The sequence below is a fragment of the Epinephelus lanceolatus genome, chromosome 6 (assembly GCF_041903045.1).
Source record: "Epinephelus lanceolatus isolate andai-2023 chromosome 6, ASM4190304v1, whole genome shotgun sequence".
Lineage (NCBI taxonomy): Eukaryota > Metazoa > Chordata > Actinopteri > Perciformes > Serranidae > Epinephelus > Epinephelus lanceolatus.
This window is the reverse complement of record NC_135739.1, coordinates 39,854,174-39,880,000: the sequence shown is the minus strand read 5'-3', so window position 1 is coordinate 39,880,000 and position 25,827 is coordinate 39,854,174. Positions and strand designations below refer to the sequence as shown.

At 39.7% G+C, this 25,827-nt stretch overlaps 1 protein-coding gene across 5 annotated transcripts in view; it reads left to right on the top strand.

The window, feature by feature from the left end:
• Positions 1-25,827, top strand: part of mast2 (microtubule associated serine/threonine kinase 2) — a 223,635-nt gene that overhangs the window by 47,895 nt on the left and 149,913 nt on the right. For 4 of the 5 annotated variants that reach the window (XM_078169046.1, XM_033621679.2, XM_033621678.2 and 1 more), the window contains exons 2-3: positions 4,377-4,527; positions 5,195-5,376. In XM_078169046.1, coding sequence (XP_078025172.1) covers positions 4,377-4,527; positions 5,195-5,376 — 333 coding nt within the window. The remainder of the gene's footprint in view (positions 1-4,376; positions 4,528-5,194; positions 5,377-25,827) is intronic. The other variant, XM_033621677.2, reaches the window with a different exon arrangement.

The window sequence follows — 25,827 nt, the reverse complement described above, 5'->3', positions numbered from 1 at the left end:
TACATTGAAAATCTCACACTGTTGGTTCTAATTTTCATATGGATCTGTGGGAAACATTAAAAGTCAGCCAGAAATGAAATGAACAACTCAGTCACAAAGTTCAAGTTAATTAGCTGCAGCTGATAAATTTTGCCAGCAAAAGTTGTCACTTCAGTGAATTTGACACACACCAGCTAAAACTGAGAAGCTGCTTTTTGTGCTATACAGATTCCCAGTGCCAAAACCTAACACTGCTGTGTAGAGCTGCAGTTATTAATCAAGTAGTCAATCAACTCAATCAGCAACTATTTTGATTATTCATTAATTGTTTAATGGTGTGTAGGATTTAGCGGGATATATTGGCAGAAATGGAATATAATATAATCAGTATTTTTTTGTGTATAATCACCTAAAAATAAGAAACAGTGTGTTTTTATTACACTGGCTCTACGTAGGGCCATTCATATTTTTGCAACGTCTGGGAAAAACAACATTTTTTTTTTAAGTGAAACTGCATTATTCAGTATTTTTTTCCAGTTTAAATTACTGGGTCCATTTTGTTTTGAAGAGGAAGAGGCTTCTGCAGATAATTCGGCTCCTGGTAAAAACCTCCTGAACAATGAACACTGTAGGAATTCTAATCGGGAGAAGTTTTAGCTGGTTGCAATCTGCAATCCTCACCGCTACTTGCCACTAAATCCCCTCTAAAACTTACACACTGGACCTTAAAGTCATTTTAAGAACAAAATACAAAAAAAGGATGGTCCCAGCCTCTCAAATGTGAGAATTTGCATTATTTGCATGTCCTACATGAAAGTAAATTGAATATTTTTTAATCATTGGTCAGACAAGACACTTCATGGCATTACTTTGCACTCATTCAGTGTTTTCTGATTTTTTTTTATTTTTTAACTGAGAAAATTGGAGAAATGGTCAAATGAATGGATACTGAAAATAATGGTTAGCTGCAGCCCTGGTGCTGTGCTACAGTGCAAAGCCTGACAGGCAAATCAACAGTAGCTAAGAAGGGTGAGGCTTAGTTCATTATCAATTACCAGCTCATGTAGTGACAGCAGCTCATCAAGCAGTGATTCTGTAATGGAAGAACAACTCAGTGGGCAGAGCACCAGCTTTTTTAACCAGTGTCTCTGGTCACCTCACTGGTGTACACATTCTGCAAGTCATTTTATTATTAAAGTTAAGTTTCACAGTAGAGTTACATACTGTGGTATTTTACAAAACTGTGACAGTGTTTTAATGGAGCTGGTGTATCTGGAGCACTGTAGGTTACAACATTCAAAGAAGAAAAGGATCAGTCTTATGTAGCCAAGATCAATCCATTACAAATGTTTTGTGGAGTTTTTGATGTAGACTTTGATGTTCACCGTGTCAGATAGCCGGTTGTGTTTGCTTTTTCCTTCTCAGCTTGTGGGACAGATGGAGTTGACCTATTGCACTAATGACTGCCTGAACACACAAGTTCAGGTCTTAGATGTGTCTGTCTTTTTATCTGCTGTTGTAGACCAGAAAGATGTTTGCATGTGAATAAGTGACGGTTACCTTCCTAATGTCTCTTCTCTTCCTATATATTTTGAGGTGTATGTTGTGTGTCATAGCAAACATCTTTGAAAACCGACCGGTTGACCGTTTGTGCCTGTGTGGTGAAAGCTGTGAAACATTGCAGATACATCACTCTCACACACACGCACACACACACACATGCACGCACTGACCTCTTAGCTGTCTTCCAGGTTGATACATCTAATTTTCAATCTGTTCAAGAAGCTCAGATCAGCAGATTGCCTGTAATCACACACTACAGTCAGCAGACTACTGTCTGTCTGCCACCTGCTGGTTAGACAAAGACCTGCAGCACACTAACGGGCTGTGACAATGGATTTAAATGTATTCACTGTGCTGCAGCACTCTGCAAGTATTACACAGAGCTTCCTTCCCCAGAGAAATGCCATCATCAGCTGTCAATCAACAGTAATGCAACATCACATGACAAGATGGGTAGAAAAGTCTGCATGTTTAAATTAGATGACAGTGGAAAAACAGAAACAAGACAGTATTATCTTTGTATTTTTTTCTTCTATCAGACCTCACTAACTTTATCTGTAATGCTTCTGATATGGCATTTCTATTTCATGATCCCCGACAACAGCACACTTGGAAAGCTTTTTACCTTGATTGTGTCTGGTGCAGGTTTAATATTTATACAGACGACAGTTATGGTTGATAGGTAATTATCTTAACAACCCCCTTATCTGAAACTGACCAAATTGCCATAAAAGCATCGAAACATGCCCAAAAGTGTCTTCAGACTGTAACTAAAAACAAAAACAACAACAATACTTTTTGTAACCATGTATCCGTATTTAATCTATAACTGAATACTTCCAACAAGGTGTCTTCTGTGGAGTGCTTGTGGTGGAAGTGGGTCTCTTTGGACAATTTATACTGAGGTATCTATCCTTTTTATATCTCTTGTTTATTAGCCCATTGCAGACACTGTTGCACGTTAATAAGCAAGACTTATGGCATACTGGCAACATTGGATTTTAACATGATTTCCGTGTAATAAAGCAATTGTCAGGTATTCAGTTAGCTGTAAGGAAAACAGACGCTGCGGTCCGTCTTTCATGCACAAAGAGTGTCTCAACTGATTTTTCAGGAAATCTTTAGATATTGCAGTGTAGAGTATGATAGCTGATTTTATCACATTACCCACTGTAGTCCTCACTGAATACTTGCCTTTATGACTACAGCTGAAGTGTGAAACTGTCTTCTGACTCACTCAGACGGGAGCTGCACTGACATGATGTAAAGCAGCATGTGTCCATTAGTTTCATTTGTTAATGTTTGCTAATGGCCAATTGCACATCATTTAATCCAGTCTGAGTGACTGGATACTGCAGGCTGAACATGATTACAGTGTGCGTGTGTGTTTATGTGTGCGTTTATCAATGTGTTTTAGTAATTTTGAGGAGAGCGGTTAGTTCAGGTTTTATTGGCAAAGAGTAACGGAAGCTTTCACTAAAGCTCTTTCATACATGCAGCCATCTGGGAGCTGAGTGTGCGTGTAAGTGTGCAAGTCTCGTCAAGGGCTGGTCCACCGGCAACAGAGAGAGGAGGATATGAGCCCAGTAAGGCCCTGTTTCCATGGCAACAGCAGCTGTTTCCAAAATCATTTCAACCAGAATCCCACACACAGACGTTAAGCGTGTGTGTGTGTGTGTGTGTGTGTGTTGGCTGTACTGTATTTTCCCTGGAGTGTTTCTTAGGAAAGCTTGGGGATATCGAGGAAGTCCAGAGGAACTTTTCCTTTATTACACTGACAAACTGAATTATAAATCAGACTGTCTGCTCGCTCTGCAGCTGTGTGGTGGCTGAAAGTGTTGGTTAATGACAGAGAGCTGCCCGGCATCACCCCGCTGAGTGCCTCTTACACCGCTAACTGCTCCTGATGCGTACTGAGAAAAACAGGTGTGTGTGCGGGTGTTCCTGTTCAGGCAAGTGTGTGTTATACCATTAGAGTGTGTGTTCTTGTGTTGTGGCCATGTGAGAAAAAGATGTGTCAGTGAGTGGTTAGCGTCATGTTTTATGACTTTGTTTTGGCTCTCAGCCTGCTTGCTCACAGGAACCCCTCACTGTGTGACTGCAGGTTTTGGGATTTTTCGGCTTTACTTGAAAGCAGGATGTATGGTATATTGTATTTTGTACAGTTTTCGCAGGGCTGATTCTTTTTGTTTTTTATCGCAGAGTAAAATATGCAAAGTTTGTCAATAAGTAGAAAAATTAAAAATGATCAAAATTTAACCAAAGCATGAAGGTGTAAATTTAGAAATTGCTTGGTGTTGGCCCTTTGCTGCAGACTTGATTTGTCTTTTTCATGTGTAAAATGTCTGTGCGCAGCTGAGAAGTGGGGCCGTACGGCTCATGCTTTAGTAGGTTTGCCAAAAATATATATATTTTTTTCATTTATTTTGAAACATATTAACATTTAATGTTAATAATGCTCATTAGCCATAATTGTTATTATGCAGAAGAGTTATAGAGCTCGAATTCCGGCATGTTGTCAATAAGAAAAATAAATAAAAAAAGATAACACAAATGTCAGTGATGCTATGTAAATGTAATGCTTTGATCCAACCCTGAAGTATAAATTCCCTATTATAAGTACACCTGCATGACATCGCTTACACTGCAACCTATTTGACTATTCAACAGTTGTTGGTTTTGGTGTGTGACCTTGAAAAGGAATCATTTGTCAACAGTATGAGAAGCTTGGTGCTCATAATGAAACCTGACACATAGTATCTAACCATTATATCCGAACTAATTCTAATAAGTCTTCTTGTGCCTTTGTCTCTCCATTCTCTTCATCTTACCAGAAGGAGTTTGCAGCCCCCCCTCCTCTCCTCTTCAGGAAGCTGAGCAACCCCGACCTGTCACCTGCAGCAACGGCTGCCACCAAATCCAAACTGCACCGACAGCTGAGCCAGGATGAAAGCTGGGCCCGACGCAGCAGCATGGCCATGACCGGTAACACACACACACCCATATTTGTCATATAATCACATCATTAAAGATCACTCATATTGAGATGAAACTCTTAAGTTTTACAGTGTGAGATGTAAATGTGATCCTACCCAGTCTGAACAAAATGACACATCCATAGTTCAGTTGTGTTAAAGCTCCATTCACACGGGGCCAGTGTTACCTGAGGTCATCCTGTGATTCGTGAGCTCCTGTGTTCTTAATCTGGCACCGATCTGCCCTGTGCATAATCTTTAGTGAAGTGAAAACTCCACCACAGATTAACTGCCATGATTCACCAAGCAGAGGTCACGTGATAATGTTAATCCCACGAGAAAACAGCAGCTTCGAAATTTTTGGTTTGTTGGTTTTTAGTTTTTCTGTTTTTGTTTTTTCTTAAATCATTGTTTCTTTTGTTTTTGGGATCTAAGAAACTGACAGCCGCAGTGGGAATGATTAATATGAACTGTGAGTTGAATTTGAGCCAGTTTGAATCTCACCCACTCATTTAGGGTGGAGACCAATGATATCTATGACTATGACACAGACAGGTCCACAGGGGATTCCAGTCCAGTGTGAACAAAGCAGAGCAGTGTTTCCAAATGTACTGAACTGAAAAGCAGGTTGGCTGGGTTTGAGATGACTCTCTCCCTTTCTCCTCCCCTCTTCACAGGTAAGCAGCTGCTGCCTCTGTCCAGCAGTCTGCACGCTGGGGTGAGTCAGCTGGCTTGGCAGGGGCCCTCGGGAGGGCCCGGGGCCACCGGGGGAGCATCTGCAGGAGGAGGAGAGGTGAACAACCTGGTCCGTATGAGAAGCCAAACCTTGGGACAGTCGGCTCCGTCACTCACTGGACTGGTAAGTACACAAAATCAGAATACACACACAGAGACCGCAACACTCATCATAATCTTAACCAGTTATTATTGTAAATCTCAGCTTCAGACTTATATAAATCAAAAAAAAAATAAAAATGCTAGGATGAGATAATTGCACCTGTCCACATGGGTTGTATGGACATGTTCTGTGTTTTGCAATCCCAGGGTAGTGTTCTGTCATATTCAATCAATGGAAATAAAGTATAGCTTTCAAACTTAAATGGACAAAACAGACATATTCCCCACCCCACATGGCTAACAAAAAGATTGCATCATGGATGTGTGAGAAAGTTCCTGATTTTACCCAGCATGTGCCACCTTACTGAAACCTTTCTGCATGATTTGACAAAAATCTGTCTCAAATTTGCATTGGATCCTGTAAAAAGTATGAAATGTAGTCAGGCTGTCTGATATTTGCAGACTCACAGTGAGTCAGTCCAGCTGCATATGGATTCTGTCTGTTGGACTGGAACTCTGCCAGCTGAATGCAGGGAGGCAGACTGAGGATGACTCAGTCTTTTACAGCCACCAGCCACACACACACACGCACACACACACACACACACACACACACACACACACACACACACACACAGAGGCACTTAACATCCACAGAAACACTTGTTTGCTCACTGCTAGGAGGAAGAAATGAAGCAGAAATGAAGTGTGTGTGTGTGTGTGTGTGTGTGTGTGTGTGTGTGTGTGTGTGAAGTGTGTACTTTTGTGTACTTGTGCTGAAGACCCCGTACAGCCGTAGTCTGATGAATGCTGCTCTGCAGTTTGTGTGTAGGTGGCTATGTCCATGTGGGCTTTTTGTGTGTGTGCTCTACTCTGACCCCTGCTGGTTGTAGCGGGGATCACAATAGGAATGTGGCCTGCTTTAAGATTTAACCTTTCCATGTTCAGTCACACGCACACAAAACTAAAGATGCACTTTTTCAGCTCTGTATGTATAACTTAGAGTTTTAAGCTTCCTTCTTTCTCTCTCTATTTGAGTAGATGTCTGCTGAATAGATATAAACTATGTCTGTATTGATGCATTGTCTGTAGCTGCATGTTGCAACTAATACACATAAAACGTGTCAGATGTCTGTCACAGTTGGAGCTCTTTTTAATTGCTGATCGACATTTAAACAGTAAAAACATATATATTTAGTTTACAATGAAATTAAGGAAGAAAATAAAGTGAATCTTCACATTTAAGAGGTGAATTTTACTCTCTAAATGAATTAAGTGATGGTTATTGTAGTGGTAGTTGTGTAGTATTCTTTTCTCACCTAACTAATGTTATAAATGACTAATCATCTCAGCATTAAATCTGCTCACCTGTGATGAGTTGGGGAAAGTGTAGGTCAAGGATTTATAATATGCACCTCTACATCATCCAGAGCGTGATGGGAACCTTGATAGCAAAAACTTAGATCATATTCATTGCAAATGAAATGAAGAGAAAGAATATCAATAGGCTTTCCTAGTTTTACTGTATCTGTACATTTTTTTACACTACTAAGACACTTTTATAAAAAAAACAAAACCAAAAAACAAACCAGAATATATATTGACATATCATATACAATACTATACAGCAGAATGAAATTGCATTCCTTCACTATCAGCTATAGTATTCACAATAAAGAAACACAACAAAACAAACAAAAGTTTAAAAAAAAAAATAAGACAGTAATAAAATACAGTAAACTTAAAAGAATAAGAATAATTAATAGAGGATCAGGTTTAGAGGGAGAATTAAAACAATAATCTACATACCCTGATACCATACCCTGAACCCCGTTTAAGCACAGCTACAGTGAAAAGCCACCAGCAGATGGCATCAGAGTGTTATGTGAAGAACATCACCAATAGCTTTGTCTCATATCTGTTGTGTGTTCTGACAACTGTGTGCACTGAGTATGAAAAGGAGAACTTGTGACTTAATCACTGTTATCTCATGTAAAGTCACACTCACATGTTGAACATCTCATATATTCCTCATGGTTACTGTGGTGAGTGTGTATATCTCCCTCCAGCCTATACAGCTGATGAACTCTAAAGATGATGTACATGTTAAGCAGATATCAACACACCCAGCACAAAAATCTGTAAATACTTTGCAAGGGGTGAAAAAAATACATGTTTTTAATCATTTCTGTAATTGGGCTGGTTACAGGACCACCATCTCTGGTGAAAAATCCATTAAGCTGATATGAAATGTATCTGTTGTGTATTTTGGCTCATTTGAACGACTTCATGTTTAGCTTTTCCTTCTCTCTCTGAGACTCTCAGACAGGGATTGGTCGACACAGCCATGCAGGAAATTGTTGCATGGATTTAAAACGGAAAATGTGATCTGCAGAGTTATTCTAGTTGAGCAAATAATCGCAGGTTATTATATTTCTCAAGGGCGAGTTTAGTGAAGCTTTCCTTTTTTTTGGCTGACTCTGCTCTCTCTATTCTGTTTCATTCTGACTCTTTGACCTTGTTTCATTCACTCGCCCTCAGTCTCTTAGTAAACAGCAGTTCATGTGGATCTTATTTCAGCACAGTGTTGTTCCTCAGGGTCATGGCTGTCAGAGTTTTTATATTACTGGGCTTCAAGCTCCATCTCATGGTTTAAATTGACTTACATTAGGATTTAGGAAGAACACCTGAGCCCCTCTGGCTTATCGTTTAGGTTCTGCCTTTATTCTTATCTTTTGTGTCATATTTTATGAAATACAGTATTTTATGCTGTAGAGGGTGATTGCTATAGCACCCTTTTGTATAATCTTGCTGTACCATTTTCCACATTTTTAAACCAAATTGTTCTCTGTTTCTCCTGCTGCTGTAAAAGAAAACCATGGTTTAACCTTTTTCCTGGCTGCTTTCTTTGTTTTCATTATTACACGTCAATAGTATGGTTAGATGACCTACATATACACTTAGTGGCCCTTTTTTATTAGACACACTTGCACAGTCATTGTGTTTTGGACATCTTAAAATGACATGTTTATATTTATGTAGGAAGTGGGTCCTTGTTTATGGAAATTGCCATGTTCACCCACATGTATTTACAGTAGCCCAGAATGGACAAACCAAGCACTGGCTCTAGATAGTGCCATTCTTATTTTCGTGTTGGCTACTGTAGTTAGCAGCCCATCTGGAATGGGCAGCAACAGATAAAGACTGATTTGTAACATGAAACTGCTTAATTCATTGTTTTACCAGTTTTAATGACAGGATCTGTTTGTTTTGGAGAGAAAGAGACTGGATCTCAAGCTATCAGAGAATAAAGGTGAGCACACAATAGCATGTGGTGGGCAAGCTGCCCGTCTCTGACATACCAAACAGCATCGGAAAATCATTGCTTTGTAACGTGAAACTGCTTTTAAAAGTATTTTACTGGCTTAAATCACCTGGTCCATTTGTTTTTAAGAGGAGGAGACCTCTGCAGATAATTCAGCTCATGATAAAAACCTCCTGACATTGGATTAGAAAAAAGGTGACCACATATTAAGTTATAAGAACAAAATAAGGTGAACACACAACAGCAAATCAGAAACACTGACTTGTAATGTGAAACTGCTTTATTCAGTATTTTACCAGTTTTACTCACCTAGTCTTTTTTTGTTTGGGAGAGGAAGAGACCTCTGTGGATGATTCGGCTCCCAGTATAAAACCTCTGAACAGTGAAGACTGAAGGAATTCTAGCTGGGAGAAGTTTCAGCTGGTTGCAATCCTCACCACTAGACACTACTAAAATACCCCAAATCATACAAACTGTACCTTTATAAAAAAAAAAAAAAAAATACCTCTTCCAAAATAAAGAAAGACAGATGCGTTTAAGAAACATGAAAACATATATTTCTAACTGTAAATGTGAACTGTATTGTTATAATAGAACAACTGAGGACATGCTCCCTACTTGCTATAAGAGCCTTTGTGTTTAAGTATCTAAGTAATATCCAATAAACAGTACTTAGATGTTGCTAGACAGTAAATACTGATATATCACCTGGCCCTAGTTGACATGACATCACATATAAAATCCCTTTAATGCGGCTGCAGGAAGAGGATTAGTGTTTAAGAATTTATTTCCCCATTGTGTTGTGGATTAAAACCTGTGCGTTGCCACCCAGGATGTTAATGGGCAGCAAACTTCCTCCCTGAGGGTCTCACTCTCTCTCTGTGTTTGTGTTGTTAGCACCTGTGTTGTTAATGTGTCCCTATGTGTGTGTGTTATTAAGTGAAATGAATGGAGCTCATGGTGTGTGTGTTGGGGAAAACATTTGTGGGCGTCCAGATGGTGTTTACCTCTTTACTAATGGACGAGGGTCTGCTCGCCCCTGTTCCCTCTCTCTCCGACACACTTCTGTTTAAGTGCATGTGTGTGTGTCCCAGACTAACAACCAAGTATTGCCTAGTAACCCCTGTAGGAACCAGGTGGTGTGTGTCTGTGTGTTGCCCTGAATGCTCAGCACCTGTACAGTTTACGGACACACAGTATTTGAAAAAGAAAGAAAATGATCCTTTTATTCAGAGTGTCTTTGAGAGCTCACTTATCTTTCTTTGGCAGAGCAGCTTCATTCACTGAAGACGTAAAACTTTGCAATAACACACAATCAGATTAGCATATTATTAGCATTTGTTTTGGAGGAAAAAAAGACATGAAAGCCTCTGCTGGAAGGAGAGTATAGGGCTAGAGATGAAAGTTAAGTGCTGCTGTATTGTTGCAGCCTGTGCTCAGGCACATCATTAAATGCAGTGAGACTCTGCAGGGAAAGAGACAGAATTTTTTCCAGGCTTCCTGTCCTGAGACAGACTGAGAGAGCCACTGGTTGCTTTAAACCATGTTTTTTTTTTTTTTTTTTACCTTAGAGGATTAGTTTAATATTTGGGGAAAAACAGATGACAAGATCAATGGGAATCATGAAATTCAGTCACCTTCCCAAAGCTTATCATGTGGGACAGATTGAGATATTTAAGATATTCATAGATATTGTATTTAGTAATGTATTGTACTTTTTTTTTTTACTTGTTTCTACCACAGATAAAAAACATATTTGTTAAATTGCATAAACTGGATCCACATTTATGATGTAACTTGATGAGTGATGATATCTTTGTATTTTTTGGTTATATTCTTGTTTATATATTTATGTGGATGGATAAGTTGGTCTTTTATTTTATGGTTAGTGCTTTGGAAACTCTTGCGTGTGAATATGTGTGTATGTTATACAATGTGTCCTCATGCAACTGTTTGTATGATATCTCATAAATGAGTGCCCCAGGAAATAGTGCCCCTACTGGTTAGGTTAGGTTTATTTAAAAAAAAAAACCAAACAAACATGGTTGGGTGTTGTCATACTATGTACTTATTGTAAAGTTTACGTAGGTTAGGATGAGAAAAGTGAAGATCTGCAGGTTAAGTTTAGGAAAAGAATCATGATAGGGCGTTGTCACATAATGCTCTCAAAGTAAGGTTACGAAGGTTAGATTTAGGAAGGTTGACATGGTTGGGCATTGTCCAGGAAGTACTTAACGAAAAGTTAAAGTAGGTTTAGCTTTGGACAAGAATCATGTTTTGGTGTCATCATGTTATGTACTTGACTTTAAATTTATGTAGGCTAGGTTTAGGAAAGTAAAGTTAAGAGAAGAAGAATCATGGTTGGGCCTTGTCACGTTACTTACTTAACCTAAAGTTACATCTTTAATGATGTGACGAGATACCTTAAAATAACTTTAAGTTTACTAGGTAGGTTAGATTTAGGACAGTAAGGTCCTGTCTTCCTGCCTGCAGCTTTCACGATTACGTGGGTTATATACGAATTATGGTGCATTTTTGTAGGTATACATAGGAACAGTACATGAGAACAGCTTTATGTTGTATGACTGTGTTATATCTTCTTTAACTCAAATACTGCTTTCATCTTGTAAACACAAGACAAACTGATCTCTGCAAGATGTTCATTATTGCACACAAAGAGATAAAGAGAGCCTGGAATAAACTGAGAAGTGCTCAGGCATCCAAAGTGTCGGCAGCTCTTTTTGAAGTACATCTGCTGTCTGTAGACGTCAGGCCTCAGCCTCAGTGACCTCATCATCCATCATGGTGTGCTGGAGCTGTGGGGAGAACAGGCTGACGCAGCTGCCTCTTAAATATACATGAGAACATGTTGAATAATTACTGCGCTCTTACTGAATCTCCTCCACTGTGACAAACAGAGACAGTGATGGAGATGGATGGTTTGACAGCTTGTCGGCCTTTGATATCAGAACATTTTTCCACAGGATGGACTTAGATACAACACTGATTACACCCGTGGTTTGGAAATTCCAAACTGATTGCCTTACCATATTGGAGAGAGACAGTTTTAGTCCAGGTGTGTTTACTCTTGAAAGTTGGGAGATAAAATGATACTGTTTGTTTTAGCTGATTATTTCAGGCAGGTTTGTAGTCAACCCGATAAGTGTGTTCAGGAGAATATGTACTGAAATGGTCAAATTACAAAGACATGAGAAAAACATGTGGTTTATGATTTATTTTCAAGCCCAAATCTCAAAGCCTGGCAACACCATTCTGATGATGTGAGCCCAACATTCTGTTTTGCTCTCTGTATCAGTCTGGCCCTTTCAGTGGGCGGTATTACTCACCTTGTCAGACAAACTTTTTCAGCCAGTCAGCATAACAAAACACCGGGAACATCTTCAGCTGCAGTGGAGCCAGTTGATAAATCAAGCTTTTGCCAAATCCGGTCATGAGAACGGCAAAAACATCTTTTCCTCCCAGAAACACCACAAGTGCATACACTTGTTCTTTTTTAATTGTCGTCATTGACTGTATTACTGCAATAACTTCACCTATTGCTGTGTTTACTCTACTATTATTAGAGTTAGCACTTGTTGCTTTAGGAACCATCATTACTGTTCTGCAAGCTGTTCTGCATTTTACGCATCAACTACAACACAGTCCTTGATTGGCTGCTTACCTTGTCAACTACGGTTCTGACCATGATTGGCCCAGATTGGATTTTATTTTCTGTAAGTGTTTGAGGTGGCATAGAGTCCAGGCTTACACAGAGAGCAGACACAGAATGAACCCATCACCCTAGTACAACACTCTGAGTTGTACATGTACCTTCGTCCATAACATCACCTACATTTGGACTTTTATTTTAGTTTATTTGCTTATCTAACACAAATAGTTGATGAACATCTGCTTTTGTTTTATCTGTTGTAACAATTAATGTTTTCACAAGATTTTGAGGGTAGTTCAGGACTAGAAATGTTGTCCTATTCTTAAATTTGTACTCCATTGTATTTCTGTTTAAGGCAGAAAGTAAAGAATTTGAAAAGTCTACAGTTTGGTGTGCCCCCCAGTGGAAGTAATAGAAAAGACACTGTGGCATTAGTAATGTCCCCAGACACTGGTATGTGGGTAATTTTGCATTCTCTACAAACAAAAATATACAACATCAAAGAATGTGTAAGATACTGTAAAGTGTAAACATACAAGAAGATGGGGAGTCTACAGCCATGCTAATGGTTGAGGCTGATGGAAATGCCTTTTGCAGGTCTTTGGTCTGAAAAATAACTATAGGATGAATTCAGGTTTTGACCCAATGATGGCACTGAATGAAAAGTAAGGTCAGTAGGATTCATCCTGCGTAGTCTCGCCACCAGACAATCAGAGATCTCCGCCTTCTGATTTAGTTAAGCAAAGCGTCTAAAGACTGACTTGTGAGTCTACATCCTGCGTGGACCATGAGTGTCAGTAATTTCCATGGCAATCCATGTTAAGGACTTTCACTGCTTGTTTCTTGCCTTGTTTAGTCAAAGATAATCAATTAATTTTTTTTATTTTATTTTATTTTATTATTATTTTTTTTAATACTTTTATTCAATTTTCCAAAAGCGTTCAAAAAATTAAATTACAAAATTACAATTTTCACAGCTTTACAAGACTGGTCAATAAGTGAAATGAGAGAAGCACAGCACTTAAACAATATGAAAGTCAATCTAGTGAAACACATACATGGGTCAGATTCCCGCAATGTCCCATTTCAAGCGTATGTCCAGTTAGTTCAGTTCCAAATTATAATTAACTCCAAGATGTTCCAATGGTCTCTTCCATTTTTGCTGAAAAGTATGAATCCTCCCATTGATGTAATGTCCCAATTTTTCAAGAGTCATGACCTCGGATATCAGAGATTTCTACATAAGACCAGAGGGAGGGTCATCTCCTACCCACTTCACCATGATTGCTTTCCTTGCCAGCATTAAGAGTGATTGAATAACATCCTCATGTTGTTTAAGAAAATTGGGGACATTTCCAAGCAAACATAAAAGTGGATGTGGTGACACCTGTTGTCCTATTGCAATACTAATGTTTGCACATACTGCCCTCCAGAATACCTGAATTGTATTGCATTCCCACAGGCAATGCAACCTAGTGCCTGCATGACTTTTACATTTGGGACAATTTGGTGAAACTCCTGCTATATATATATACTATAAATATATGTTGATATATAAATATTATGTAGGACATTATATTGTAATTCTTTAAGATGAGATGTCATTCCACATATCGTCACTTATCACACATTTCAGTAAAGTACACCATGATGTTTTAAGCCATGCCAGTTTATCAATTTAATTTTAAAAATGAAAGTAAAGTTACTGATGCTGCGTCAAATGAGATCATCTTGTCATATCCTCTCATATACACATTAAGGTGGATTATGGAAGCAGGCACTGATTTGCATGTAATTTTACCAAAAGTTAATAAAATCACATAAACATTGTAAAAACAATTTAAATGAAAGGGTGTGGTTGTTCTATTTGCATCTGCATCACAGCCTCCTGGTGTTTGTTGCTTGGATTGAGTTGTTCCCCCTACTTGCTGCAGTGCAAACACAGTTCTGTACCGTCGTTCATTTTGGATCAAATGGGCCAAATGAAACCAGTAAGCACTCTGTATTTCTGTCTGTCTGCTGGATTGTTCCTTGTGAAAAGCACAGCAGCAGAGTGCTTTAAGGGCAGACAGTGTGGTGATGACTCATGCTGAAGGTTGGACTCTCTCAGAGGAGATGGTGAATAGAAAGAGCACTGTGTGTGTGTGTGTGTGCTTGTGTGTTTCCAACATCTTATCTCCTCCTTGCATATCTATATGATGGCTGTCCTGCTTATTTTCACATTCACTTCACACAATCATTCACACACGCATACACACACACGCACACACACCTCTTCATCTTGCCGCAGGCTGTCAGTTGTCCTTGTCATGACCATGATTCATAGCTAAAGGAGGAAACTGTGTTCCTGTACTATTCTTACTTCACCTGCTGAGAAACAGCAGGACACACATGCTCATTTCCTCTCAGTGCTGTGTACATAAAGATATATACACACATATCGGACACTTGCACACACACTCATTTACTGCGTGGGTCTATTTATTCTTTGAAATTTGTCAGTTCCACTGTTGATTTTCTTCTCTTTTCTTTGATGATAACGTGGCTTGCTATGTCTTAAATCTCCTGTGTGATGGACTTTGATGTTAGTACATATAAAGGGAAATGTATTGACTGCAGGAGAGGTTCATCAAGGAGAAATGAGTCAGTCATCTGTTCTGCAGTTTTTTGCTTGGGGTCTGTTCAACCAAACAAATTCAGTCACATATCTCAAACACTGTCTATTCTTGCAGATAGTTTTGGTTGTGTTTACTCATGTTGTGAGCTATCTGTCCATGAGATTGAGTCAGCCCAAAGACACCCGAGGTCTCCAAACCACAGGTCGAAGACATTAGCCTGGAAAGGTAATGTTAACACTAACACAGTCTGTCTGATAAACAACCAAAGCTCACCCTGCTTGTAGTCGACATCTGCAACCAAAAAATAAGTGAGGAACAGGAGAGGAGACACATAAGGTTAGCAACATGCATTATTAATGTGACATGTTAGATCATTGACTTTAGCCTGGATTGACTGAGAAGTATAGTAGGAATGTATAATAAAGATGTACAACATGACAGCTCTCCAAAAGTAAAATTAGAACATCTTGATCGCTCCCTGGTCTGTAGTATAGGATATATACCCCACCCCCTCCATGTTAGTGGATGGGACATGGGCCAAGTCTAAAGATCTAAGTACATGTCAAATAGATTTTTCCCAAAGATGGTTTCTGTCATTTTAGGTAGGGCTTATCATGCCAGTGTATGTACATTTAACTCATAACTTTGGTTTTAATTAGTTATTTGATGCTTTCAAAAGGGGGTTTGATGTCACAACTGACAGCTGTGTGCCAATCATTGTACTCATGAAATGACGCTGCTCGTGATTGATCAGATGAGTGAATAGGCAGGAACTCGATACCATGGAGATCGCTACGGTGCAGACTCTGGCTCCAAAAAACGTCACCAGCCCAAGACGGCAGCGGCTGTATCCTGGATATTTTGGCCTCACGTTTGCACAGTGAGAGTGAGTGGAGATGTGCCACCCTTCATCTTTATATCCATATACATATATTCAGCTTTTATTAGTATTATTTTCTCTGCAGATGCACTCCCCTACAAAATCACAGCAATAATTGTAGAATGATTTAATATTTTTAATAGTACTATTCAAGTCATCTGAAAACTGTATTTATATATTTTATATATATATGTATATATATATATATATATATATATATAGTACAGGCCAAAAGTTTGGACACACCTTCTCATTCAATGCGTTTTCTTTATTTTCATGACTATTTACATTGTAGATTCTCACTGAAGGCATCAAAACTATGAATGAACACATGTGGAGTTATGTACTTAACAAAAAAAGGTGAAATAACTGAAAACATGTTTTATATCCTAGTTTCTTCAAAATAGCCACCCTTTGCTCTGATTACTGCTTTGCACACTCTTGGCATTCTCTCCATGAGCTTCAAGACGTAGTCACCTGAAATGGTTTTCCAACAGTCTTGAAGGAGTTCCCAGAGCTGTTTAGCACTTGTTGGCCCCTTTGCCTTCACTCTGCGGTCCAGCTCACCCCAAACCATCTCGATTGGGTTCAGGTCCGGTAACTGTGGAGGCCAGGTCATCTGCCGCAGCACTCCATCACTCTCCTTCTTGGTCAAATAGCCCTTACACAGCATGGAGGTGTGTTTGGGGTCATTGTCCTGGTGGAAAATAAATGATCGTCCAACTAAACGCAAACCGGATGGGATGGCATGTCGCTGCAGGATGCTGTGGTAGCCATGCTGGTTCAGTGTGCCTTCAATTTTGAATAAATCCCCAACAGTGTCACCAGCAAAACACCCCCACACCATCACACCTCCTCCTCCATACTTCACAGTGGGAACCAGGCATGTGGAATCCATCCATTCACCTTTTCTGCGTCTCACAAAGACACGGCGGTTGGAACCAAAGATCTCAAATTTGGACTCATCAGACCAAAGCGCAGATTTCCACTGGTCTAATGTCCATTCCTTGTGTTTCTTGGCCCAAACAAATCTCTTCTGCTTGTTGCCTCTCCTTAGCAGTGGTTTCCTAGCAGCTATTTGACCATGAAGGCCTGATTCGTGCAGTCTCCTCTTAACAGTTGTTCTAGAGATGGGTCTGCTGCTAGAACTCTGTGTGGCATTCATCTGGTCTCTGATCTGAGCTGCTGTTAACTTGCCATTTCTGAGGCTGGTGACTCGGATGAACTTATCCTCAGAAGCAGAGGTGACTCTTGGTCTTCCTTTCCTGGGTCGGTCCTCATGTGTGCCAGTTTCGTTGTAGCGCTTGATGGTTTTTGCGACTCCACTTGGGGACACATTTAAAGTTTTTGCAATTTTCCGGACTGACTGACCTTCATTTCTTAAAGTAATGATGGCCACTCGTTTTTCTTTAGTTAGCTGATTGGTTCTTGCCATAATATGAATTTTAACAGTTGTCCAATAGGGCTGTCGGCTGTGTATTAACCTGACTTCTGCACAACACAACTGATGGTCCCAACCCCATTGATAAAGCAAGAAATTCCACTAATTAACCCTGATAAGGCACACCTGTGAAACCATTTCAGGTGACTACCTCTTGAAGCTCATGGAGAGAATGCCAAGAGTGTGCAAAGCAGTAATCAGAGCAAAGGGTGGCTATTTTGAAGAAACTAGAATATAAAACATGTTTTCAGTTATTTCACCTTTTTTTGTTAAGTACATAACTCCACATGTGTTCATTCATAGTTTTGATGCCTTCAGTGAGAATCTACAATGTAAATAGTCATGAAAATAAAGAAAACGCATTGAATGAGAAGGTGTGTCCAAACTTTTGGCCTGTACTGTATGTATATATATATATATATATATATATATATATATATATATATATATATATATATATATATATATATACAGTCCCTGACAAAAGTCTTGTCGCTTATCCTAGTTGTAGGAACAACAAATAATAACCTGACTTGTAGTTGATCAATTGGGATCAGAAATAGCTTATATGAAAGGCAAAGGCCTTTAGATTATGCTTATTATACCAAAATAAAGTTGTGTATCATTCATTGAGTTTTATCATTTAATTAGGACAGAAAGGTCAGATCTTGCTTGGACAAAAGTCTTGTCGTGTCTTTAAACGATTCAACCAATCACAAATTAGAGCTCCACCTGTGACAAATACTGTAATTAACACATTCCCAGGTGTGTATAAAAAGAACCCCAGCACACCAGACCTTCATGTGAAGTGCAACCTGACCGCTGACAACATGCCAAAGATTCAACCACAGACCAAAGTGCTGATCATCAAGAGCCTGAAGACCAAGTCTGCTGCTGAGGTGGCAGACATCTTCAGTGTATCCAAACGTCAAGTGGAGAGGATAAAAAAAAAGATTTGAAGAAACTGGTGACGTTCATGACAAGCCCACGTCAGGCAGACCCCGTAACACAACTGTTAGAGAGGACCGTTTGTTGCTTCGGCAGTCCAGGGCCAGCCCTTTTTCAACTGCAGCAGAGCTACATCAGAACTGGTCACCAGAAACCCCTGTATCTACCAGAACAGTTTGTCGAATTCTCTCACGCAATGGTCTCCATGGCCGAATTACTGCTCACAAACCAGCATTAAACAGAAGACAACAAAAGAATCGTGCTGCATTTGCCAAGGCCCACAGCTTGCAGAAAGGATGGACAGTGGAAAAGTGGCAGAAGGTTGATTTTTCTGATGAATCATCCATTGAACTGCATCCCAATCGCCGCAAATACTGCAGAAGACCTGTTGGAACCCGCATGGACCCAAGATTCACCCAGAAAACAGTCAAGTTTGGTGGAGGAAAAATCATGGTTTGGGGTTACATCCAGTATGGGGGTGTGCGAGAGACCTGCAGAGTGGATGGCAACATCAACAGCCTGAAGTATCAAGAGGTTCTCGCTGCCCATTACATTCCAAACCACAAGAGAGGGCAAATTCTTCAGCAGGATGGTGCTCCTTCTCATACTTCAGCCTCCACATCAAAGTTCCTGAAAGTGAAGAAGGTCAAGGTGCTCCAGGATTGGCCAGCCCAATCACCAGACATGAACATTATTGAGCATGTCTGGGGTAAGATGAAGGAGGAGGCTTGGAAGATGAAACCAAAGAATCTTGATGAACTCTGGGAGTCCTGCAAGACTGCTTTTTTTTGCCATTCCAGATGACTTCATCAATAAGTTATTTGAGTCATTGCCGAGACGTATGGATGCAGTCCTCCAAGCTCATGGGAGTCATACACGATATTAATTCTTTTTCCCAAGGCACCATGACTTTATGTTCTGATGTTATTGGAGCATGTTTGTGTATTCAAAATAAAGTATCATTTCTACAGTATATTATTTTTGTATGCGACAAGACTTTTGTCCAAGCAAGATCTGACCTTTCTGTCCTAATTAAATGATAAAATTCAGTGAATGATGCACAACTTTATTTTGGTATAATAAGCATAATCTAGAGGCCTTTGCCTTTCATATAAGCCATTTCTGATTCCAATTGATCAACTACAAGTCAAGTTATTATTTGTTGTTCCTACAACTTGGATAAGCGACAAGACTTTTGTCAGGGACTGTATACAGTACAGGCCAAAAGTTTGGACACACCTTCTCATTCAATGCGTTTTCTTTATTTTCATGACTATTTACATTGTAGATTCTCACTGAAGGCATCAAAACTATGAATGAACACATGTGGAGTTATGTACTTAACAGAAAAAGGTGAAATAACTGAAAACATGTTTTATATTCTAGTTTCTTCAAAATAGCCACCCTTTGCTCTGATTACTGCTTTGCACACTCTTGGCATTCTCTCCATGAGCTTCAAGAGGTAGTCACCTGAAATGGTTTTCCAACAGTCTTGAAGGAGTTCCCAGAGGTGTTTAGCACTTGGTGGCCCCTTTGCCTTCACTCTGCGGTCCAGCTCACCCCAAACCATCTCGATTGGGTTCAGGTCCGGTGACTGTGGAGGCCAGGTCATCTGCCGCAGCACTCCATCACTCTCCTTCTTGGTCAAATAGCCCTTACACAGCCTGGAGGTGTGTTTGGGGTCATTGTCCTGTTGAAAAATAAATGATCGTCCAACTAAACGCAAACCGGATGGGATGGCATGTCGCTGCAGGATGCTGTGGTAGCCATGCTGGTTCAGTGTGCCTTCAATTTTGAATAAATCCCCAACAGTGTCACCAGCAAAACACCCCCACACCATCACACCTCCTCCTCCATGCTTCACAGTGGGAACCAGGCATGTGGAATCCATCCGTTCACCTTTTCTGCGTCTCACAAAAACACGGCGGTTGGAACCAAAGATCTCAAATTTGGACTCATCAGACCAAAGCACAGATTTCCACTGGTCTAATGTCCATTCCTTGTGTTTCTTGGCCCAAACAAATCTCTTCTGCTTGTTGCCTCTCCTTAGCAGTGGTTTCCTAGCAGCTATTTGACCATGAAGGCCTGATTCGCGCAGTCTGCTCTTAACAGTTGTTCTAGAGATGGGTCTGCTGCTAGAACTCTGTGTGGCATTCATCTGGTCTCTGATCTGAGCTGCTGTTAACTTGCCATTTCTGAGGCTGGTGACTCGGATGAACTTATCCTCAGAAGCAGAGGTGACTCTTGGTCTTCCTTTCCTGGGTCGGTCCTCATGTGTGCCAGTTTCGTTGTAGCGCTTGATGGTTTTTGCGACTCCACTTGGGGACACATTTAAAGTTTTTGCAATTTTCCGGACTGACTGACCTTCATTTCTTAAAGTAATGATGGCCACTCGTTTTTCTTTAGTTAGCTGATTGGTTCTTGCCATAATATGAATTTTAACAGTTGTCCAATAGGGCTGTCGGCTGTGTATTAACCTGACTTCTGCACAACACAACTGATGGTCCCAACCCCATTGATAAAGCAAGAAATTCCACTAATTAACCCTGATAAGGCACACCTGTGAAGTGGAAACCATTTCAGGTGACTACCTCTTGAAGCTCATGGAGAGAATGCCAAGAGTGTGCAAAGCAGTAATCAGAGCAAAGGGTGTCTATTTTGAAGAAACTAGAATATAAAACATGTTTTCAGTTATTTCACCTTTTTTTGTTAAGTACATAACTCCACATGTGTTCATTCATAGTTTTGATGCCTTCAGTGAGAATCTACAATGTAAATAGTCATGAAAATAAAGAAAACGCATTGAATGAGAAGGTGTGTCCAAACTTTTGGCCTGTACTGTGTATATATATATATATATATATATATATATATATATATATATATATAATATGTGTGTGTGTGTGTAGCAGAAAAAATGCAATGTCAGTTTTTTCCAATATTATTCAATCTCGACTGGAACTTCTTTCTGCAAAAACCTCATATTGAAACAGGGATACTGTTTTAGTCTTTTCTGTGAACCAACCCTTGGAATAAGTGAAGCACAAATTGTGGAATGGTGTTGCTATGGTGCTAAAATTGCTTTTCTTAAGGAGTATACGAACCACTGATCAGCTTGAGTCGAATACAGCATGCCCACGCAAGCTTCTTCTGTCCTTAGTGCTCGGATTGAGGTAGAGAGTGTATGTACTGAATGTATTAATCTATAAAACAGAGAAGCGCTTTTCCCATATGGATGAGACATTCTATGCATCCCCCTTTATAATCCCCTTTGGTTTAAACATTAAGATTTAACCTTAGCTAACCCTAAAATGACCCAATATCGGGTCGTTTTAGGGTTAGGTAAAGTATACTTTATTGTCCCACAGATTTCCCTGTGGGACAATAAAGCATAACTTACCTTACCTAAATGACCTGATATTAGCATGTGTAGCAGCTAGGCTTTCTTTCTTTTCACCATCTCTTTTGTTGTCTTCTTTGCCACTCTATATTTCAGTTTCTCTTCATCTCTGTATTGTTGCTACAATTCTGACTCTATCATCTTCTCTCTCTTTACTTCACTCTTCCTCCTTCTTTTCTCTCTGCTTTCATCTCTTGATCCTCTTTAAGTTGAGAAGGAGAGGCTTAAGAGGCATCACTCGATGTGTTGGTCATGAAAGAAAGCACAGAGCTGAATCGAGCTGGCAGGCAAACAGTACCTGGGGTCCAGGTGAGAGACGAGTCTGCTCAGCTGGGCTCCACACGACTGCAGTGTCCTTGTTTGAACCTGGACTGCTCAGTAGAAAGGAGATGCAGCAGAGAGTGCTTTTAGTAATGAACAACTTCACGTCAGATAGTGGCTGTCTGAATCCTCCCTATTTCCCACTGATTGTAAAAGGTCTGGAACACTTTGTCGGTTTTGAGTGGTGTATTCTAGTCAGGGCAATTTAATGAATTCCCTGGAGAAGAGAATAACAGAAATGTAGTATAATGTGATATCATTGTACAGACAACCTAAATGGTATCTTAAGACAACACAAGAGCTGGCCAAAAACCACAGAAATAAATAAGACATATCTAAAAAAAAAAAAACAACTTCATGAGACTATCACATCAAGATTCTGAAATATGTAATGCAGCCAGAAGAAAGAGAGCACATAATATAGTAATTCTGCTTAAATTAAAATGTTGTAATTCTGCTAAAAAAAACATGGGCTGTCTGGGAAACAAGAGGGAACACTTGTATATCATCAGCATAACAGTGGTATTTGACATTGTGATGAATCAATTGGGAACATCATCATTAGCGGGTTAATGGCTTACACTGTAGCCAGCCACCAGGGGGCGATCTACATACTCAGTGTATGAAGGATGCTACAATTCTAAACTGAAAGTGTCTGCTTCATACAGAAGCTGCACAGAGTAGCCAGAGTCAGATATTATTTATCATGCGACCAGAATAAGGAGAGTTCAATGACAAGACGATGGTGGAGGATTTAGTGTGAATATTTTGGATTTAAACTCAGTGCTAATAGGAAATCCGATAACATTAATGAGAGAAAAGGAGTTGGTTACATCACTAAACAGCTGGAGGTGTGCAGCCTGTTGCCTGCAGCTCTTTATCAAACATCTCATGGTGGCAGCTCCTGACTTTGCAATATTTCAAAACCATCCACTGTCAATAAATGTTTGAAATGACTGTTGTCTTTTTATTTAAGGAACGATAGTGTTAATCTCACTGCTAAACACATTGCTTTTTCTTAGACTAGGTCAAAATAGAAGTCAACTTGTGTTTTGCAAGATTGATGTTAGCCGCAGCAGTAGGAGATTTTGGGTGTGCATAGTTACTAACTTCATGCAGCACTGATCTTAACATCTACAAACACCATTTCTTGTAAAATGTCTGGTGTTTTCTATAACACCGGTGTTGTCACAAACTTATTCACTGGTGGAAAAATGTCCTCACTGTGGCATACTTAATGTTATATATACGTCAGCAGTTATGCTTAGATTCAGAGGCTTAGTCCTCTAAGATGTTTTATATCTGTTATAAAGAAAGGGTTATCATTGTGACTAAGTAGTCCATATGGAGCTTATTACATGTATGTCAAAATGATGACACAGGCACACAACACTCAAAGTCCCATGACAACCTGACATTCACCTACATAACAGTTTACAACAGTGCTACAGTTATTTTACTGCTGAAAAAAATTGAAAACTACACTGAGAATATATCAGTGACTATTTAAAATGTTTTAGTTGCAGTCCCAGTTGTTTGTTAGACTTGCCAATGAGGCAGCAAAAAAGTGAAATGTTCCTGGTCCTGAATGTGAGCAGGGTTTTGTTTTGTGTGTCAAATATGAAGGGCAGAGAGGAAGCTGGGAGGGGTACAGGTTTGACTTCCCTTCTTACATCTCACACCTCAGCAGACAAGAGATTCGACAAGTCCGGCGGTGCATACCGTGATGAGATGGAAAATATTATGCAGAAGGAGGGATAGAGGGGAAAAGGGCAATGCTGTGATGGACAGAATAAATAAATCAAGCCAGAGTGTAATAACAAAACTCACGCAGGGGATGGAGGAGGTGTGAGAGGAGGTGGAGGGAGATGGATGAATTAGAGATGGAGGTGAAATGAACAGACCTGCCTGGCCTTGTGTATCTGCTGTCTGCTCTGTCAGAGGAAGGGGATATTTAAAAAAAACATTCACTGATAAATGGAGCACAAACTTTTTCATATTTTGTTCTTGCATATCTTAAATTGTTGAGAAGTTTCCACAAGTCTCACACAAGGTTTATTTTCTCTTAACCCTTTCATGTCACTGTAAAAAACACCAACACCCTTTACTTGAATAGTTTGCTGCAACATATCTTTAAACACTGTAATGGTCTGAATAAAAGATGACTCTGATAGGATGTCAACACTTGTTTTTTCTTTTTGACTTTTTTGATGATAAGCAACACTTATTTAGGCTGCAGTAACGGTAGTCTATCACTCCAAGGATGTGATAATCTTCATCTTTGAAGCCTTTCTTTAGTAAAACTTAACCATTAATGCTTCCATTTTTGCAGAGGGTATATGCCAAATTTTGTGGCTTGTTAAAACTGTTTTGAAATCCATTTTCAGTCTCTTTGGATGCTTTGTTTTTGCGCCTCAGAAATGTATTTTATCCATTGCAGAAAAACACATTACATAAACTGTTAAAAACTCTTGTATGTTAAAATGGGCTTCCTGAACACTTTTAGGGCTAAATACATCTTAACAGCACACTTTAAATAGACTTACAGAAACTTGCTAGCCTAGCAACATTAAGTCTACAAACACCCAATAATGTAGCACTCTTTTTATCAGTCGTGCTCAGGGGACAGTACTTGCGCCATTAACCAGCCCCTCCATGATTTTGCAGTGTCCAGCAACTATTAAAACAAATTCAACCAATTTCTGTCAATTCTGCATTGCCCTGCAATTTTGTCCAGTCACTGCAGATTTTTTTGCAAATCTGAATAAATAATCAGAAGTTTAGGGTTTGACTAAAATTACATCTGTGCCAATAAATAGAGAAGTCAGTGTGACCAGACACCAGTGTACACCAGTATATAGGGTCTTCTGGAGCCCTTTACTGCAAATTAGTTTCACTTTGAAACTTTGTCAGTGCAGTAACTGGCAAAGTTGGAGCAGTGATAAAGGCCTATTTTTCTTTTTATGATCCTATACTCCTAATGTGGTCCTTAATTACAAGATTTAAATAGGCTAATAAATAATTGAAGCATGCGACTGGTCTCACATAATAAAAGCTCTTTATGCACCACAGCAGGAGTTTCGGAGGGGATTGATTTCATAACAAACACTCCCGTTTTGCAGAGTTAAGCTCACGTGCTGTTCACTGTGCAGCCCCCTGGGCTCTATCTGCTGCTCTGCTCTCCTCATTTGTCATCGTCGCAACCTTTACAATTTTTCCTCACGGTGACAGACTTTAATTGGGTGAGAATGCGGGGAGTGTATTCAACAGTGCGGGGGCCCTCTAGTCACCGGTCAGCCGCGGCTGAACCTGTAATTATCACCAGCCTCCTTTGCATATCTGCCAGCACATCTTCATTAAGTCTCCTAAATCCCTTTTCTTGCTCTTGCATATTTGTTAATTTTCCATCACTTACTTTCTCTCCTTTCTGGCCTCATGTAGCTACTAACTGTTTTTTTTCCTACCTTCTTTTTCTCCATCTTCTGGTTCTTCACACTTTGGGTTTCACCTCCTACCTTATTAGCAGCGAAGGGCTTTTAGCCTTCCAGCCAAGCATGGAAAAGTAGAGCTCTGGATGGATAGGCCGAAGTGTTATTTTTTCTTGTGTGTGTGTGTGTGTGTGTGTGTGTGTGTATGAAAATATTAACCTGACTCCATTTCCAGCCCTGCAGATGTTCCACTACTTTGCAGCTAATGGGAAGAAGTCAGATGGGTTGTTCATTTTCTCCTTTTTTCTTTTCGGTTGGACTATATTCAGCTAATTACCTCCTGCCTGCACATGACATTCATCCACAGCAACACACACAGACACACACCAGAATTAGGTTTTACTGGTTCATTTGCTTCCACTTGATTTTTGACTATATTGAG